Here is a 16,989-nt window from a genome sequence, read left to right as displayed (position 1 = left end):
ACGCTCCGGAAATCGACGCTAGCCTCGGTACATGGACGCACACCACCGAATTAATGTGCTTAGTGTGGCTGCGTGCACTCGATTTTATAGAATCTGTTTTACAAAACCAGTTTATGTAAAATCGGAATAATCCTGTAGTGTAGACGTACTCTCGGGGACAACTAAAACCGGGCTGTGCCAGCTGACACTGGCTCATGGAGCTCAGCGTAGGGGCAGTTTAATTGCTGTGCAGATATTTGGGCACCTGCTGGAGCCTAGGCTTTGGGACTCTGCTCTGTGTAGCTCAAGAACTAATAAAGTTGGTCCTATAAGAGATATAACCTCCCCTACCTTGTCTCTGTAATATCCTGGGACCAACATGGCTACAACAGTTTACCCCTAATTCCCACCCACTAAAGGGGGCAAGGCCAGGGAGGGAGTGGCTGGGGAGTGAACCACCACTGTACTCATCCCACAATGCCACTCCAGTGCCCCACTCTCACCCTGCAATAGTAGCTGCAGCACAGTCCAGTGGGGCTGGCTGCACAGTGCATCCTGCCTGGAGGGGTTGCAGTGCTGCCCAGGTTTGATCTGCCCAACTCTCCAGCATGGTGACAGAGGGTCAGGTGTGCCGGCTAAATGTAGGTGGGGCTGTGATCTGGTGTTCTAGGTTGCAGCAGCACTCGCTGAAGTTTGGCCGGCCTGCCCCATCACGACAGAGGGTCAGTGGTGTAACTCCTTGTGCCAGTATACAACACCCACAGCAGGTGGCCCAGCTGCCAGAGCCACCACTGTCAGGTGAGTCTCAGACACACAAAACACTGTCCCTTACTTTTTTACACTGCAACAAACTTGCACAAATACTAATAGTACAAACTTTCAAACCGCCCTGGGCCCTCCCAGTTGCATGGACCACTATATATCTGCCTCACCTGCAACAGCTGTTCCTCTGCCAGCGTGTGAACTTAGCAACGCTGAGTTGGGTTGTTTGTCCTTTCAGATGTCGGTGACGTTTGAGGATGTGGCCATGTATTTCTCCCCAGTGGAGTGGGCGCTGTTGGGCAAGGAGCAAAGGCAACTTTACAAACACGTCATGTGGGAAAATTACCAGACTCTGGTCTCGTTAGGTGAGGATGTGTCTGTGAGATCAGGTTCCCAAACACAGTAACAGATGGAGCATTGGTATGTGTGGTTGGGTGGAGAGGTGTCTATGGGGTTTGAAGAAGGGGCGTATGGGTGTGGATGGATAGAGACGTGTTTAATTGAGCAGAGCAGCCAGTTCATGGGGAGACCAGGTGGGTGAGGTAATATCTTTTACTGGTCCAACTTCTGTAGGTGAGAAAGACAAGCTTTTGAGCCACACGGAGCTCTTCTTCAAGTTTGGGAAAGGGAAGCTGCGCTCTCTCACCAACAGAAGTTGTTGGTCCAATAAAAGATGTCACCTCATTCACGTGGTCTCTCTAATATCCTGGGACTGATATGTCTACAAGTACACTGCATATCTTCAAGAGGACACACTTCCACCCATGGTCACTAGCGCTTCACAGTTTAATGCAAGAGATTCCTGGCTCTTGTAGTTCCCCAGACAGAGCACATGAGCAGAAAAGGGTCATATGTTCTGCAGGCTACCGGATGAAAGTCCAGCCAACGCCACAGTGATGGAGAAAGACAGACTGGATTCATCTACGCTGGTATAAAAGACCCACACCACAGCCGGGGTTTGCCTGGATCAGTTGACTCAGGTTGTGGGACTCGGGCTATAGGGCTAAAAATTGCAGTATATGTGTTCATGCTCAGGTTGGAGCCTGGGCCCTGGGACCCTCCCTCTAAATAGCAGCTCAGCAATTTTGCAGTCCTGCAGCCCAAGTCGTCTGACCCAGGCCAGCTACAGGTGTTTAATTCCTATGTAAACATATCCACAGGAGGGAGGGGGGTGCTGGGCCATAGTAGAGTAACTCTCTACTCTCCTACGACAAGAATATCCAACTTTTGCCACATGTGCCCCCCACCCTAATCTCTTCAGACGCCGCAGTCCTCTCCATCTGCCCTTTCCACAGGTGCCAGGTTGTTTGCAACTCAATATCCCGCCACTGTCAGGCACCAGAAGTGTTGACCATAAGCTGCAGTTCATGTTTCCATGGAAAACAGTTGCCTATTAGCCTTCACAATTAGTTCATAGCCTAATTGGCACAAACATTGCATATGGATCTGTGCAAAGTGCAGCAGATCTTCTGCTACTTAGAGGTGATGCTTTTCTTTAAGCAGGAATCCAGACCCCCAAGCCAGTGGTGATCTCCAGCATAGAGCGAGGGGAAGATCTGTGTGTCCAGGGCCTCACCAAAGATGGAGACATCCTGAGAGCTACCCACCCAGGTGAGGAAGGAGTTAAGTGATGTGGAGGGATCCAACCAGTAGCTTGAAGGCAGCTGGAATCCTGATACATTTTTACCATAGTGACAATACATCCTGGAATGTTAGTCTTTTAGTCTAATGGTGTTAGGCTTTTTTAGAACAGTATCACATTTTCTGCTGTCATTCAATTAATGATCCATTGTAACTACCATATTCTTTTCTGCTGCACTGCTGTCTAGCCAGTTTTCCCCATTTTCTATTGTGCATTTCATTTTCCTTTCCAGGTGAACTAATTTTAACTTGTTTCTTGAATTTCACCTTGTTGATTTCAGACAAACTCTCCAGTTTGTCAACATCATTTGGAATTTTAATCCTGTCCACCAAAGTGTTTGTAATCCTTCACTGGCTGTCTGAGTCAGTGGCTGAGCAGCACTTTGGAATCTCCCTTCCAAGTTCAGGCCCAGTTTTGGAGAGACCCAACATTGTTCCATCGGTTTGTTTGGGCTCTGAATTGACGTTAATAAGGGATTTCCTTATTACTCTCCAGGACTGGTTGGGAGACAACATCATGTTGTGGGAGTGAGGAGACCTGGACTCTATTCTTCATTCTGCCACTGAGCTGTTGGCAGATCTTGGACAATATTGTATTAATTCATATAGACTATATGGGCCCAAAGAGACAACAGTGTTAACATGACACTGTTATGGCCAACATTAAAGAGTGTTAAATAAGGTTTGGGTTTGGAATACAGAGACAGTAGCCTGTTCAATACCATGGAAAACACCATGAAATTTTTTTCTATTCTTATGACAATGTCCCTTGTTGCCTTTCTCTTTACCCGGAGAGATTCTTTAGACAAAAGGCCTCTGTTTGAAAGTCTTTTAAATGGTATTAAAGATGGTAATAACTGTCCTTTTGGGGGAAAGAGGAGCAGTTAGTTGAAATGGGCTGGAGCTGTTGTTGATATTATAAAATTCAATCCCATTTCCTAGGAGACAAAACAAGACAAAGCCACTCAAGGCAGAAGAGAAAAGAACAGCAAAGATAGAACATGCGGCTTCTGTCTCAGGTTTACTCTTACTTGCTGCTTCATGGCTGGAGAAACACAGGCAGGGCACAGGGTCTGATCAGCCAGTTGGAGGCCTGCCTGGCAAACCTGTCCAGCATTGGTCTGTTCTGGACAATGCGTTTCCCTGCCTCTTTGATCACAGGCTTACAGAACGGTTGCAAACTATGGCAGTTTTGACAGGCTAAGGCAGACTCTTATTAGTAGAAGGCAAAGGGAGAAACATAAAAAAGAGAAGAAATGTGGGGAATGAAAAGGAATTCATGGGATTTAAGAGGGACAGAGGGACAAAAATCTCTCATTCCAGGTGATTTTGGGGAGTTAGCCAGAACTGGTAATGGTGGCAATATCCTCTGGCTCCCTCTTTCTGGTCCATTCTTGTTAGGAGATCTCTTAAGATTAGGATGACGAAGATCTGGGGTCCAAAAAGAGGATCAGGGTGGTAGCATGATGATATTGTTCACCATAGTAGTTGTTGTCATACACTTGCTGATGCTGGTTTTTTAGTCAGCAAGGGTTGCATTCAGTTCTGCTCTTTTACTTCTCCCCAAAAGTGTTTGCTTTTGAGAAACCCCAAAAGGAAGTAATGGGCAAAATAGCCCAGCCCCTCATTGTTTTTTCTTCCAGTTACGCCTAAATTTTAATTTATTCATATTGGTTCATTAATGTCCAGTTCCACATTTCTCTTGTTTACAGCCATCATTTTAACACAGCCCTTGAATTGCATTATAGGCCTTTTTTGGACTAATTCTGTCATCTTGTTTATATTTTGCACCTTTTCCCATCAGCTTTTATTGTTGTAGGATAATGTAACACTTCATAAACTTTTTCCCAGTGTTTACAATTAAACGGCCAATTAGGGTCAGCTTGTGAGCCCAATTATTACAACAGCAAATTACTCCTTTGACTCAGGCTCTCTCCCTCCCTTTATGTATTTTGTGTATACGCTCTTCAACACCAGGGTGGTCTCTCTTGTAATTTTGTGCAGCACCTGGTACTACTGAACCATGATCACAGTTGTGCTACTACAGTACAAAGTAACAATCAAGCTGCAAATAGCTTCTCCTTTTGTGCATTGCAGAACCCACTGTCCAACAATGAACATAAATGAGTAATTTACAGTGTAGGGGAAACAGCTTTTCTCACTGATACTCATTTGGTTCATATGAAGTGAGCCAAAGAGCTTTTGTCTTGGTGCAGATTTTCCAGATGCAGAAGAGACCTGGGACTGGCCAGCAATTGAAAGCTCCTTGGGCTTCTTCCTCATACAAAGCTCTTCCCCTGGAGCAGGTAGGGAACCAGCTCTGTTCTTTCCACCAGCTCATTTCAGGAATCCTCCGTCAGCTACAAACTCTCCCCTCACAGAGCATTACAGTAGGGATTGAAGCCCAAACATGAGAGATGCTACAGCTTCTCACCCTCACATCCTCCTAGAAACTCCCTCTCTTCCCTTATGCAGATTCCCCCACTTTCTCCCTCTCCCCCATTTTTCCAAAGAACACAGAGCCGTTGGGATCCCAGTGTGAGTTTTCCATGTGTGTCTCGGGAGAGGGATGTCAGTGCTGGTGTATGGTGATGCTGTTTTCCCCAGTGACATGGGCCTCAGAGTAGGGAGAGAATTGTGGGGGCTGATTCTCATGTTCATTGATTTGGAGGACTATTATCAGGGCCTATAGGATACTGACCATCTCCTCCTTCCCCAGCACTGAGGACCCTGGGAGTTTGGCCTCTTGCACTGAAGTGACGATGGTCACTCTGTTCTGAGGGAGGGGTGTGGAGTGTTCTCAAGCACATCCCCCTGCTGGGAATATTAGTGGTTTCCCTTTGTCAGCAGCACAAGAAATAACATCTGGATTTTCTTCCCCACCAAGCAGGGGTGATGAACCAGAGCAGAGCTGAGGGGCAGATACCTGAGGAAGGGCCTGATTACCTGGAGCCACTCAGGCCTTTCCCAGGGACATCAGGGAAGAACTATTCCCAGAAAACTGAGTGGAGAAGACAGCACAAGAGGCAGTGCATGCCACAAAGGCAGAGGAAAAATCTGACTAGGAATGAGTCAGCTACTCCAAGATGCCATCAGATGAGATCCAGGCCATCTCTAGAGCCTCCTGCCGAGGGAAAAGCTGAGTCCAGAAAGATCCTATATACCTGCCGTGTGTGCAGGGAAGAATTCAAGGTGCAAGGAGACGTGATAAGTCACCACTGGATGGTTCATAGGAGACAGGAACTGTATCACTGTAGCAAGTGTGGGGAGAGCTTTAGGAAGAAGAAGGAGTTCAGGGCACATGGGAAAGTTCACCGAAAGAAGAGAGCCCATCACTGTTTGGAGTGTGGGAAGATATTCAACCGGTTATCACAGCTCACTTCCCACCAGAGGATACATACGGGAGAGAGACCCTATTGCTGTGCTGAGTGTGGAAAAAGATTCTTCCAAATAATAGGTCTTACTGTCCACAAAAGAATCCACTCAGGAGAGAGACCCTATGCCTGTGCTGAGTGTGGAAAGCAATTTATGGATTCATCAACATTTCGTAAGCACCAGACCACTCACTCGGAACAGAGACCCCATCATTGTAACCAATGTGGGAAAGGCTTCAAAGTTGCAGCAAATCTTACTAGACACCAGAAAATCCACAGCAAAGAGAGACCGTTCTTGTGCCATGAGTGTGGGAAAAAGTTCTGCCTACGAGAACATCTGATCAGACATCAGAGGATCCACACTGGGGAGCAGCCTCATTGCTGTGCTGAGTGTGGGAAAAAATTCAGTCTCCTTCAAAGTCTAAGGAGACACCAGGAAACCCATACTCCGGGGAGACTTCATCCCTGTGCTGAGTGTGGGAGAAAATTCCTTCATCCCGGAAGTCTCTCTAGGCACCAGCGAGTCCACACTGGGAAACTCCATTGCTGCTCTGACTGTGGAAAAGGCTTTGTCTATATACATCATCTCAAGAGCCATCAGAGAATCCACACTGGAGAGAAACCCTATTGCTGCACTGAGTGTGGGAGAAGTTTCACCCAATCGTCAGGCCTCACCAACCACCTGAGAATCCATTCAGGAGAGCAACCCTACCCCTGCACTCAGTGTGGGAAGTGCTTTGCTCACTCATCATCTCTCACTGAACATCTCAAAACCCATTCAGGAGAGCGACAATATTCCTGCGCTGAGTGTGGGAAGTGCTTTACTCGCTCATCATATCTTACTAAACACCAGAGCACCCACTCAGAATAGAGACTCCTGACTCTGGTGTTTGATGGAGGGAACCTCTTCATTCTCTCACTTCACCCTGTTCCCAAAGCCTGTAAAAGAGGGAGAACTTGCTCCCACTCTGAAATGTTCCCACCTCTTCATTAAGCAGATACGAGTTTAGGTGCTGGGTTTCTTAAAATAATTTGTGTGCTCCTTGAGATGGGAGCATTTAACCCTAGAGGTACTGAAACATTCCATTGTGGACATTATGGGCTGCAGCTAAGAGAGAGGACAGACACTGAAATAGAGAGGGAGAGAAACTAGTCCCAGCAACATCCACAGATCAAACTGAGCAGCATTGTCTCCCCGTTCCTCAAGCTCGAGTAATCTGTGGCCATTCCTCTCTGTCAGAGGGCAATGATGAGATGGGACTTTCTGTCACTGTTATCTCAACGTTCCTGGAGGGAATAAAATAATACAAGAGAAATATGAGACTGAAATGACTGCACTGCCCTGTGTGTAAGTGAAGACCTTTAATCTTCCCTCTAGTGCTGACTTTGTTTCATTCCAGTCACTCTTGGGAGATGATGTTGATGAGAAGCACCCATCTTGCCTTCCTTTCTGGAGCTGGTTATGCCAGCTGTAGTTCAGCCGAGTTGTAATCTGCTCTTAACCATTATTTCTACTCAAGAAATGAGGGTGTTGGAACTCTAAACTAGGTAAAATCATCCAGGATACTCAGTGCTCATGCTAAGATTTATTGTACAAATGTACTGTAGTTGAATTGTTGTAACCTTTGTTCATTGCATTCGTGACATCTGTCAGATGCAAGATGTACACTCTGTAAAGGTTTGCCAAATACGAACTGTGTGCTAGGTACAGTTGGTGCAAATTTTTCTATGGTTTTATGCTACTTATGTGCTATGGTTTACTGCCATATAAACTGTTGTGTGCATAATTAAATAAGAAAAGGTGTTTAAGGTCTGCGGAATCTGGAATGTTCTGTCTTCTGAATCAGGAGAATACAAATATGAGCAAAAATGAGCTTAGAGTTTGGAACAGAGTAAAGACGTATGTGCTGCAAAATATTTCCCCAGAGTGGATACATACTAACCTTTTTCTATTACTATGACAGTCTACCTCTATGTTCACCCCTTATCAGGATAATGATCAATTTTGTACAAAAGTATGCTTTTTGAAGTATCATTTGAAAACTCATAATTTGCTGAACATTATTGTCCTCTTTCAATATGGGAGGCAACATTCTATGTAAAGTTATATGATTCTACTGTTGTACTTAAAGTACTGTACAGGATCATTTCAGGGGGAATAAGGTCAACCACCACATTTATTAGTAATACCTGTATTAATTAACACTGTATCATATGCATATGATATATATATATTACACTCATGCACTCACACACAAGCACAGTCTGTCTTGTTACCAATTAGTTTCTCCCCCTAACTGCACTGGCCAGGTCAGTTAGATGGGGGAGAGGGTGGAGCTGGGCTTCTGCCGATTCGGATCGATGCTCCCATGTTGACAAGACGAGACTCAGTGTCCTCTGCAAGACACCTCACATTTATAGCAGCTTCCCTCTCATGCAAATCTGTACCAGATTCAAAATCTGTGTCTGTGTCTGTTGGTCCTTTGTCCTTCTTTCTACTGGGTGTTGTCCCAGTGCTGCAAAGAGGGTTTTTCTAAAACAAGGTGCTTGCTTCTAACCCCTGAGGCTGTCAGTATGTCTGCTCGTCTTTAACAAGCCCACTGGACACGTTTTATTGGCCTTGGGTCTGGCTTCCATCCCCTCTCCAAGGGTTGCAACTGTCTGGAGGTGCTGCCTTCCACACCTTGCTCATTTACACCTCGTTTATTCAACAGGGCAATTGATTAAGGGAGTGGGTGATGGAGATCTTATTCTACTCCTAACAAAAAGACATTTTTCTTCTTTGAATGTTTGCTCATATCAATTCCAATTAGGTGTGCGCATGCCACGTGCACGTTCGTTGGAAGATTTTTTATCCTAGCAACACTCTGTGGGTCGGCTGGGTCGTCCCCTGGAGTGGCGCCGTTATGGCGCCGGATATATACCCTGCCAACCCAACGGCGCTTCAGTTCCTTCTTACCGCCCGTGACGGTCGTTGGAACTGTGGAGCGCGTCTTTGCTGATCTCCACATCCTTAGCTGCTCATAGTTCTTTGCTGCTTATTGTGTGTCTAGTTCGAGTTCTTGTAGTTATAGTTAGTATTAGTTGTTGTATTTATAGTTAGTGTATATAGGTTAAGGGTGGATCGGGGATTAGCCCCTTTCCTCCACCCCGGTACGGGCCCATGCCCAAGGCACCGGGATTCAAACCGTGCTTGGCGTGCCAAAAGCCGATGCCAATAGGGGATCCCCACGACTCCTGCCTCAAGTGCCTAGGGGAATCCCACCTTACCGATAAGTGCCGCATCTGCAAGTCATTTAAACCAAGGATGAAGAAGGAGCGGGACTTTCGACTGAAACAGCTCCTCATGGAGTCAGCACTTAGTCCTGCAGTGTCGGTACCGACCGCCCAACAGACTGCTTCTGTAAGGAGCGCCCCTTCAGCCCTGGACTGCTCCGGTACCAAGAAGGAGCCCCGGCACCGACCCTTACCGGCACTGACATCTGCTCGGCCCCACTCCCTGTCCCCGAGACCCAGGAAGCAACATAGCGCTCCAGCAGCTTCAGCTCCACAGAAGGAGCGCTCTTCGAAGACGGTTCGTCCTGCACTGTCATCTGCCGTGGCACCGTCGATTGTGGCACCACCGATTGCGGCTCCACTGAGCGCGGCACCATTGATTCCGGTCCCACAGGGGCCATTGAGTCCGGTGCCTGACAGCTCCCATGCTGTGGTTGAGCTTGTCCTCTCTTCTACACCGGAGACCTTCTCCATGGCAAGGGAGCTCATCGCCATGACGGAGTCGACACGGCCTCAACCCCCAGCACCGTCGGTGCAGGTCATACAATCCATCAGGAAACCGGCCCTAATAAGGCCACCTTCCATTGGTCCAACAGAGAGACGTCGTTCAAGATCACGGTCTCACAGATGCTCTCGATCATGCCATTCCCGCTCCTGGCACCACTCGCTGTCCCGGCACCACTCTCCATTGTGGTACCTGTTGCACTTGCAGCACTGTTCGATATCTCGTTCGCCGGCCAGATACTCCCAGTACCGATCCGACTCACGGCACCGCTCTCAGCACCGTGTATCCCGCAGTCACTCCAGACGAAGGGACTTGAGATCCCAGTCAACCTCCCAACACCGCTACGGTAGAAGGTCCCAGTCTCGCTTGCGGTACCGTTATAGCTCCTGGTACCACTCCGGGATCAAGCATCCAGAACAGTGGCACCCTCCCAGGGTCTATCGGCACTGCCGTGGCCATCAAGACACACATCGGTGTCATCACAGGCTGGTACCACACCCTATCCTCAGAAGCGTGACTAATGTCCCCAGCCATATATTTCCAGAGAGCCAGAGCCACGAGCAAAGACCTCATCACTGGTCCTTCTGGACACCGTGGGCATACCACCAAGCCTAAGGTGCTCCATCGGTGGCTCCACGGTCAGCCCTGTCAGAACATCGGGTACCAGAGGCAACAGTAAGCCCCCCGCCCCCCGGGCACGGATGAGGCTCCGATACCATCTGCAGACACCCAGCTTCCACCTGATGCAGATGACACTCCAAGTACAGGAGCCCCCACAGGACCCCGTGGTCCCGGGCCTCTCCTCCTCCTCTTCCTCCTTGCCTGATGAGGTGGTGGCGCGAACATCCTCCTCAGACCCTCCACAAATTGATCTCAGGGCCCATCAAGACCTTTTGAGACGAGTGGCTCAGAATATGAACTTACAGATGGAGGAGGTCCCTGAAATAGAGGACCCTGTCGTGGACATCCTATCGACTGATGCACCTACTAGAGTGGCTCTTCCGTTTATCTGCACCATACAGGCTAATGCGGACACCATTTGGCCATCCCCAGCCTCGATTCCACCTACAGCAAGGAGAGTAGAGAGAAAATATATGGTCCCCTCAAAGGGGTATGAATATCTCTGCATTCACCCACCTCCTTGCTCTTTAGTGGTGCAATCGGTGAACAAAAGGGAGCGTCATGGCCAGCAAGCCCCAGCTCCTAAGTCAAAGGAGGCCACGCACATGGACCTCCTAGGCCGCAAAATATACTCGGCCGGGGGCCTCCAACTTAGAGTGGCAAACCAACAAGCCCTCCTAAGTAGATATAACTTTAACACCATGTGGGTGTCCTTGGGGAAGTTTACGGAACTTCTTCCCCAGGAGTCCCATCAAGAATTTACGGCCCTACTTGAGGAGGGTAAAAAGGTAGCAAGAACCTCCCTCCAAGCCTCTCTGGATGCAGCAGACTCTGCAGCCAGAACTCTGGTGTCAGGAGTGACAATGAGGCATATCTCCTGGCTCCAGGTATCAGACCTTCCCCCTGAATTACAACAAACTATTCAGGATTTGTCCTTCGAAGGTCAGGGCCTGTTCTCAGATAAGACTGACCCCAGACTGCAAAGTCTGAAGGACAATCACATTATAATGCGCTTGCTGGGTATGCACACTCCAGTGACCCAACGCAGGACCTTCCCCCCAGCCACACCGCCCTTACGCCCCGCCTAGGCCGCGTCAGGACTTTAGCAGAAGGAATTGTCGGAGGTAGTCTGGCCCTCAAGGAGGTCAAAATCAGGCACCCCCTAAACCACCAGCGGGGCCCAAGCAGAACTTTTGATGGGATGCCCAAGGGCAACCCACCAGTTGCTCCACCGGATCCTTCTCCCTTTTTCAACCGCCTCTCCCATTTCCTCCCTGCCTGGTCCCAGCTAACTTCAGATCGTTGGGTCCTGCGCACGGTGGAAGTGGGATACCACCTCCAGTTTCTTTCAACCCCGCCTTCCCACCCTCCCTCCCTCCCCACCCCTCTTCAGGGGCCCCTCTCACAAGCAATTCCTCTTACAAGAGGTCCAGTCGCTCCTAGCCATGGGAGCCATAGAGGAGGTGCCAAAAGACATGAGGGGCAAGGGGTTTTATTCCCACTACTTCCTTTGCCTTGGGGATTAGGGAGGTCTACAACCGATCCTAGATGTGCGAGAACTCAACAAATTCATGATAAAGCTGAAGTTCCGCATGGTAACCCTGGGGACCATTATCCCACCCCTGGATCCAGGAGACTGGTATGCCGTCCTCGCTATGAAGGACGCGTATTTCCACATTGCAGTTTATCCACCACACAGTTGGTACCTCCGTTTTGTGGTCAACTATCAACACTTTCAGTTCACTGTACTTCCGTTTGGCCTTTCTACGGCTCCTCGTGTGTTCACAAAATGCATGGCTGTAGTCGCCGCCTCCCTCCGGCGTCGTCGGATACATGTCTACCTGTAGCTCGACGATTGGCTCATTCGAGGAACTTCCCAGTTACAAGTGTTGCAGCACCTGTGCATCGTCAAAGACCTCTTCGGGAGCCTAGGCCTGATGATCAACACAGAGAAGTCCACTCTGACACCCATGCAGAGAATAGACTTCATCGGAGCGGTTCTGGACTCCAATCTGGCCAGAGCCTGCCTCCCGCAGTTGCGATTTCAAGCAATGGCTTCAATTATTTGAGGTCTTCAAACCTTCCCGACAATGTCAGTGCACACCTGCCTCAGCCTAGTAGATCACATGGCCTCCTGCACCTTCATGACCAAGCAAGTGAGGGTACACCTCCATCCCTTTCAAACCTGGCTTGCTTCAATATACCAACCACGCAGAGACAACCTGGACTCAGTGCTCACTATTCCCCGGAAGGTTCTAGGCTCCCTAACCTGGTGGCTAAACCCCACTCTAGTCTGTGCAGGGATGCCATTCCACCCACCGCAACCCTCAATGGCCCTAACCACGGACGCGTCGTCTCGGTTGGGGTGCCCACCTCGAGGGCCTCCGCACTCAAGGCCTCTGGTCGCCTCAAGAGCTGGCGTTACACATCAATGTGCGGGAGCTGAGAGTGGTCCGTCTAGCATGCCAGGTGTTTCGAGACCATCTCCAAGGCCATTGTATATCAGTGTTCACAGACAACACAACAGCCATGTTTTACATAAACAAGCAGGGCGGAGCACGGTCCTCCCTCCTTTGTCAAGAAGCCTTCCACCTCTGGGACTTTTGCATAGCCCCCTCGATTGATTTGATAGCGTCTTTTCTGCCAGGAGTCCAAAACGGTGGCGGATCACCTCAGCAGATCCTTCCTGTCTCACGAGTGGTCGATTTGTTCGGACGTCATCCATTCCGTTTTCCAGAAGTGGGGGTTTCCCCACATAGACCTCTCTGCCTCCCGAGAGAGCATGAAATGCCTGGTGTTCTGCTTCTTCCAGGGATGCTCCCCGAGCTCCCTCTCAGACGCATTCCTGATCCCATGGAAGAGGCACCTACTCTATGCCTTCCCACCGTTTCTTCTCATCCACAGAGTCCTACTCAAGCTCCACAGGGACAGTGCCCACCTGATCCTGATTGCTCCAGCCTGGCCAAGGCAGCACTGGTACACCATATTGTTCGACCTCTCAGTGGCAGACCCGATTCCCCTGCCACTCTGGCCGGATCTCATAACACAGGACTTCGGCAGGCTTCACCATCCAGACCTGCAGTCTCTTCATCTCACAGCATGGTGCTGCGTGGTTGAGCCAGTCTGAGTTGCGTTGCTCTGCCTCGGTCCAAGAGGTGCTCTTGGGCAGTAGGAAGCCTTCCACTAGGATGACATATCTGGCCAAGTGGAAGCGTCTCTCCTGCTGATGCACTCAGTGTAACTCAGTCCCCAGGCAGGTGTCTGTTCCTACTATCCTGGACTACCTCTGGTCCCTGAAAGAACAGGACCTAGCGGTCTCTTCCATAAAGGTGCATCTGGCAGTCATCTCTGCCTTCCACCCAGGGGAAAATGATCAATCTTCTCTCACCTCATAGTTTCAAGGTTCCTCAAGGGATTGGAATGTTTGTTCCCTCAAGTCAGATGCCCAACCCCTACCTGGGATCTCAACCTGGTGCTAGCCAAGCTTATGGGTGCTCCTTTCGAACCACTGGCCACCTGCTTGCTGCTGTACCTTTCCTGGAAGACAGCCCTCCTCGTCGCTGTTACTTCGGCAAGATGAGTATCTGAGCTTCGGGCCTTGACAGCGGAATCCCCATATACGGGTATTCCATAAGAACAAGGTACAGCTGCGACCACACCCCTCCTTCCTCCCTAAAGTGGTGTCTGCAAAGAGGCATAGTACAAAATCATATGAAAGTTATGTGAAGATGCTTAATACAGAGATTTATCTACATTACTGTGAGATGTTACTTAGACGTGTTGCAGGTCTGGAGAACACCCACAGCCCAGTTCCTCAGAGACAAAAAGGCAGACTGACCCCTCAGCCAAATATCAGCAAAATCTAATGGACTATCACCTGGTTAACGGGCTGTTATTTGGGTAGGGGAAAGATTGTGAGAAATCTGCATTTTAACAAAGGAACAGCTTAAGGTTTCCATCTAGACCAGGGATCTCAAACTCAAATCACCAGGAGGACCATATGAGGACTAATACATTGGCCCAACGGCCACATGGCTGACACCTCGCCCCCTCGTCCCTGTACCCTCCCCCATTCTACCTCTTCCATGAGGCCAGGCCCCTGCCCTGCCTCTTTTCCACTCCTTCCCTGCCCCCATCTCAATCCCTTCCTCAAATCCCTGCCACTGCCCCACCTCTTCTCTACCTCCTCCCCTGAGCATGTGGCTTCCCACTCCCCCTCTTGGAAAGTGCTAAGGACCGCCAACCATCTGTTTAGCAGCAGGAAGTGCCTGCAGGTAGGCAGAGGAGTGGGGATGCGGCATGCTGGGGAGAGGGGGAGTAGAGGAAGGGAAGCCTGGTGGGCCACAGGAAATAGCCCGTGGGCCGCGTATTTGAGACCCCTGGTCTAGACAGACCTTATGTATCTTAAAACTCAGCTGGGGATGATTCTTTCACAAGAGAATGAACTAGAAGAAAGGGGAAGAGGTGCCCCCAAATCGTCTTCTCTTTCTCTCTGCTCGTGGCATCAGGAGAAGGCTGGACCGTACATGTTGTACATTTCTGGAAGAGGGTCTGGGACTAGGAATTTGTTGGTGTTGCTCTGCAGTGTAATTCAGGAGTCATAGGCTATTGGAGTCATAATATTGCTGGGAGTAATTCACATGGTGGAGGCTGTGAGAGCAGGCCAGAAGTGGTTGCTTTCACAGCTAAGCAGTGTAAAAGGCACCGCTGGCTGGAGAACAGGTGGGACACAGCCGTTCAACATTCCAAGAGGAACCGTGGTTAAACTCACAATTATACTGACTTCACTTCCAATCAATACACCTGTTGAGTCTGGTTATCTGACATCTTGACTCACTATCAAACCCCAAAGCAGATAAGAGTTATTGTCTCTCTCTCCTGCTGGTGAACCTGAGCTGTACTATGACTAACCTGCCTGAGGAGTACATGTTAGCTAAACAGGTTGCCAGCCCCAAATGGTTAAAACTCATGAGGCCGTTCTAAAACTATGAAAGGTGAAAGTCTTTACTCACTTTAGGTTTCTGAGTTGTTAGGGTGCACTGGTTTCATGTTTTCAAGGTTTTTGCTGCTATCATGAGGGTTAGAAACTTGTAATGAAAGCTGAAATTCTCCTGCAGTACAGTGGAGACAACCTGAAACCATACTCCACCCCTATTCCCTGAGTGCCATCCCCATCCCTCCCCTCCATCACCTTTGGCAATTTCCCAAGCAGACAGACTCTCTTGGTGTATTATCTGGTCTCGTGTGACAGTTGCTAAGTGGTCAGCATGGACTCCAGGGTCAGTTTATCATTATGGTTGGATCACAGAGATCTGCTTGGGACTGTCATCTGATGTGCAGGAATTGCCTCTGAGTCAGTTTTCTCTGCAGCCTGAGCCCCCCAGACTCCTGTCTTGTGAGCTAGACTTGCCCAACACCGACTCAGCGTCTGGGCCATGCCCCCAAAGCTGCAGGCTTCACTGAAAACAGCCCAGCGAGTTACCTATCCTCAGCACCCAGACACCCAGCTCCCAATGGGATCCAAACCCCAAATAAATCCATTTTACTATGTATAAAGTTTATACAGGGTAAATTAGTAAACTGACCGCCCTCTGTAAAACTGATAGCAAGATATGCACAGCTGTTTGCTCCCCCAGGTATTAATCACTTACTCTGCATTTATGAATAAAAGTGATTTTATTAACTATAAAAAGTAGGAGGCTAACTTAATACACTGAGGCTCTAGTTACAGGTAATATCTCACCCTCAAAGATGTTCCAGTAAACATGTTTCACAGACTGGATTCTTTCCTAGCCTGGGCCCAATCTTTTTCTCTGGTACAGTCCTTATTAGTTCCAGCTTACATCTCGGGTGATAAACAGGGGTGTTCTCCTAACTGGCAGCCTCTTGAGCCAGCTGAAGACAAAATGGAGAGGCTTCCAGGACCTTTTGTATTCTCGTTCTTGGGGGAGGGGAACCCCTTTGTTCTTCTGTGCAAAGTCACAGCAGCAAGATGGAGTTTATAGACACATGGGGAAGTCACATGTCCATGAATGAGTCAGCTTTTTGCAGGTCAAGGCCATTGTTTACATGTTAGCTCAGCAGATGTGGCTTGGCATCTCCCTAAATCCACTGTCAGTCAAGTACTTCTAATTATTTGAATAGTCCCTTCACATTAGGTTGGCCAAACCTCTCTCATGTCTCTCACAGCAAACGCTTAAAATACAAGAATAGAGCCAATGTTCATAACTTCAGATATAAAAATGATCCATGCATACAAATAGGATGACTATATTCAGTAGATCGTAACCTTTGCAACGATATGTTACATGGCATATGTAGCATAAAGCATATTCCAGTTATGTCATATTCGCATTCAGAAGCATATTTTCAGAAAGCGTATGGAGTGCAATGTCACAGGGGGATTAAGTGGCGAAGGCTGAAATTTCACCTGTTTAATGTTGGTTTGGGGTTTCTGAACAATCAGACCCTTTTCATTTTCCCTCTTCCCCGTAGCAAAGGGGAATTTTTACCACAGTGATAGATTTGGGGCTTGTGTAAGGATAACCCCCTGCCACCTGGGAGAGTGGGACCATCCAAAGTGGCAGTTATGGCGCAGGGCTGGCTTTAGGCCGATTTGCCCAATTCCCCCAAATTGGACCCCGCGCTTGCAGCGTCTCTCCCGGAAGCAAAGTTCTGCGTCTCCCAGAAGCAGCAGCTGTTGTTGCTAGGCAACGGGAGACGCAGGCCGGCAGAGGGCTGAGGCAGAGGCAGCCGTGTGGGTGTTGCAGGTCAGGAGGGGGAAGAAGGCGCATGTGCTTTGCAGCCTTCCTTCCCCTCCCCTCCCCCCAG

At 48.9% G+C, this 16,989-nt stretch overlaps 1 protein-coding gene across 6 annotated transcripts in view; it reads left to right on the top strand.

Moving 5' to 3' along the window:
• Positions 1–16,989, top strand: part of LOC116833699 (uncharacterized) — an 80,521-nt gene that overhangs the window by 26,886 nt on the left and 36,646 nt on the right. The window contains exons 2-5 of one of the 6 annotated variants that reach the window (XM_075065909.1): positions 980–1,106; positions 2,245–2,352; positions 4,599–4,688; positions 5,270–7,568. The exons of 2 other annotated variants lie outside the window; for them this stretch is intronic. In XM_075065909.1, coding sequence (XP_074922010.1) covers positions 980–1,106; positions 2,245–2,352; positions 4,599–4,688; positions 5,270–6,627 — 1,683 coding nt within the window. In that variant the 3' untranslated portion in view covers positions 6,628–7,568. Of the gene's footprint in view, positions 1–699; positions 778–979; positions 1,107–2,244; positions 2,353–4,598; positions 4,689–5,269; positions 7,569–16,989 lie in introns of those variants that run through there. 3 more of the 6 variants (XM_075065903.1, XM_075065902.1, XM_075065904.1) reach the window with 3 other exon arrangements.

This window comes from Chelonoidis abingdonii, chromosome 4 (assembly GCF_003597395.2).
Source record: "Chelonoidis abingdonii isolate Lonesome George chromosome 4, CheloAbing_2.0, whole genome shotgun sequence".
Taxonomy (NCBI): domain Eukaryota; kingdom Metazoa; phylum Chordata; order Testudines; family Testudinidae; genus Chelonoidis; species Chelonoidis abingdonii.
The sequence above is the reverse complement of the archived record's forward strand: the minus strand, read 5'-3'. Positions and strand labels throughout refer to the sequence as shown.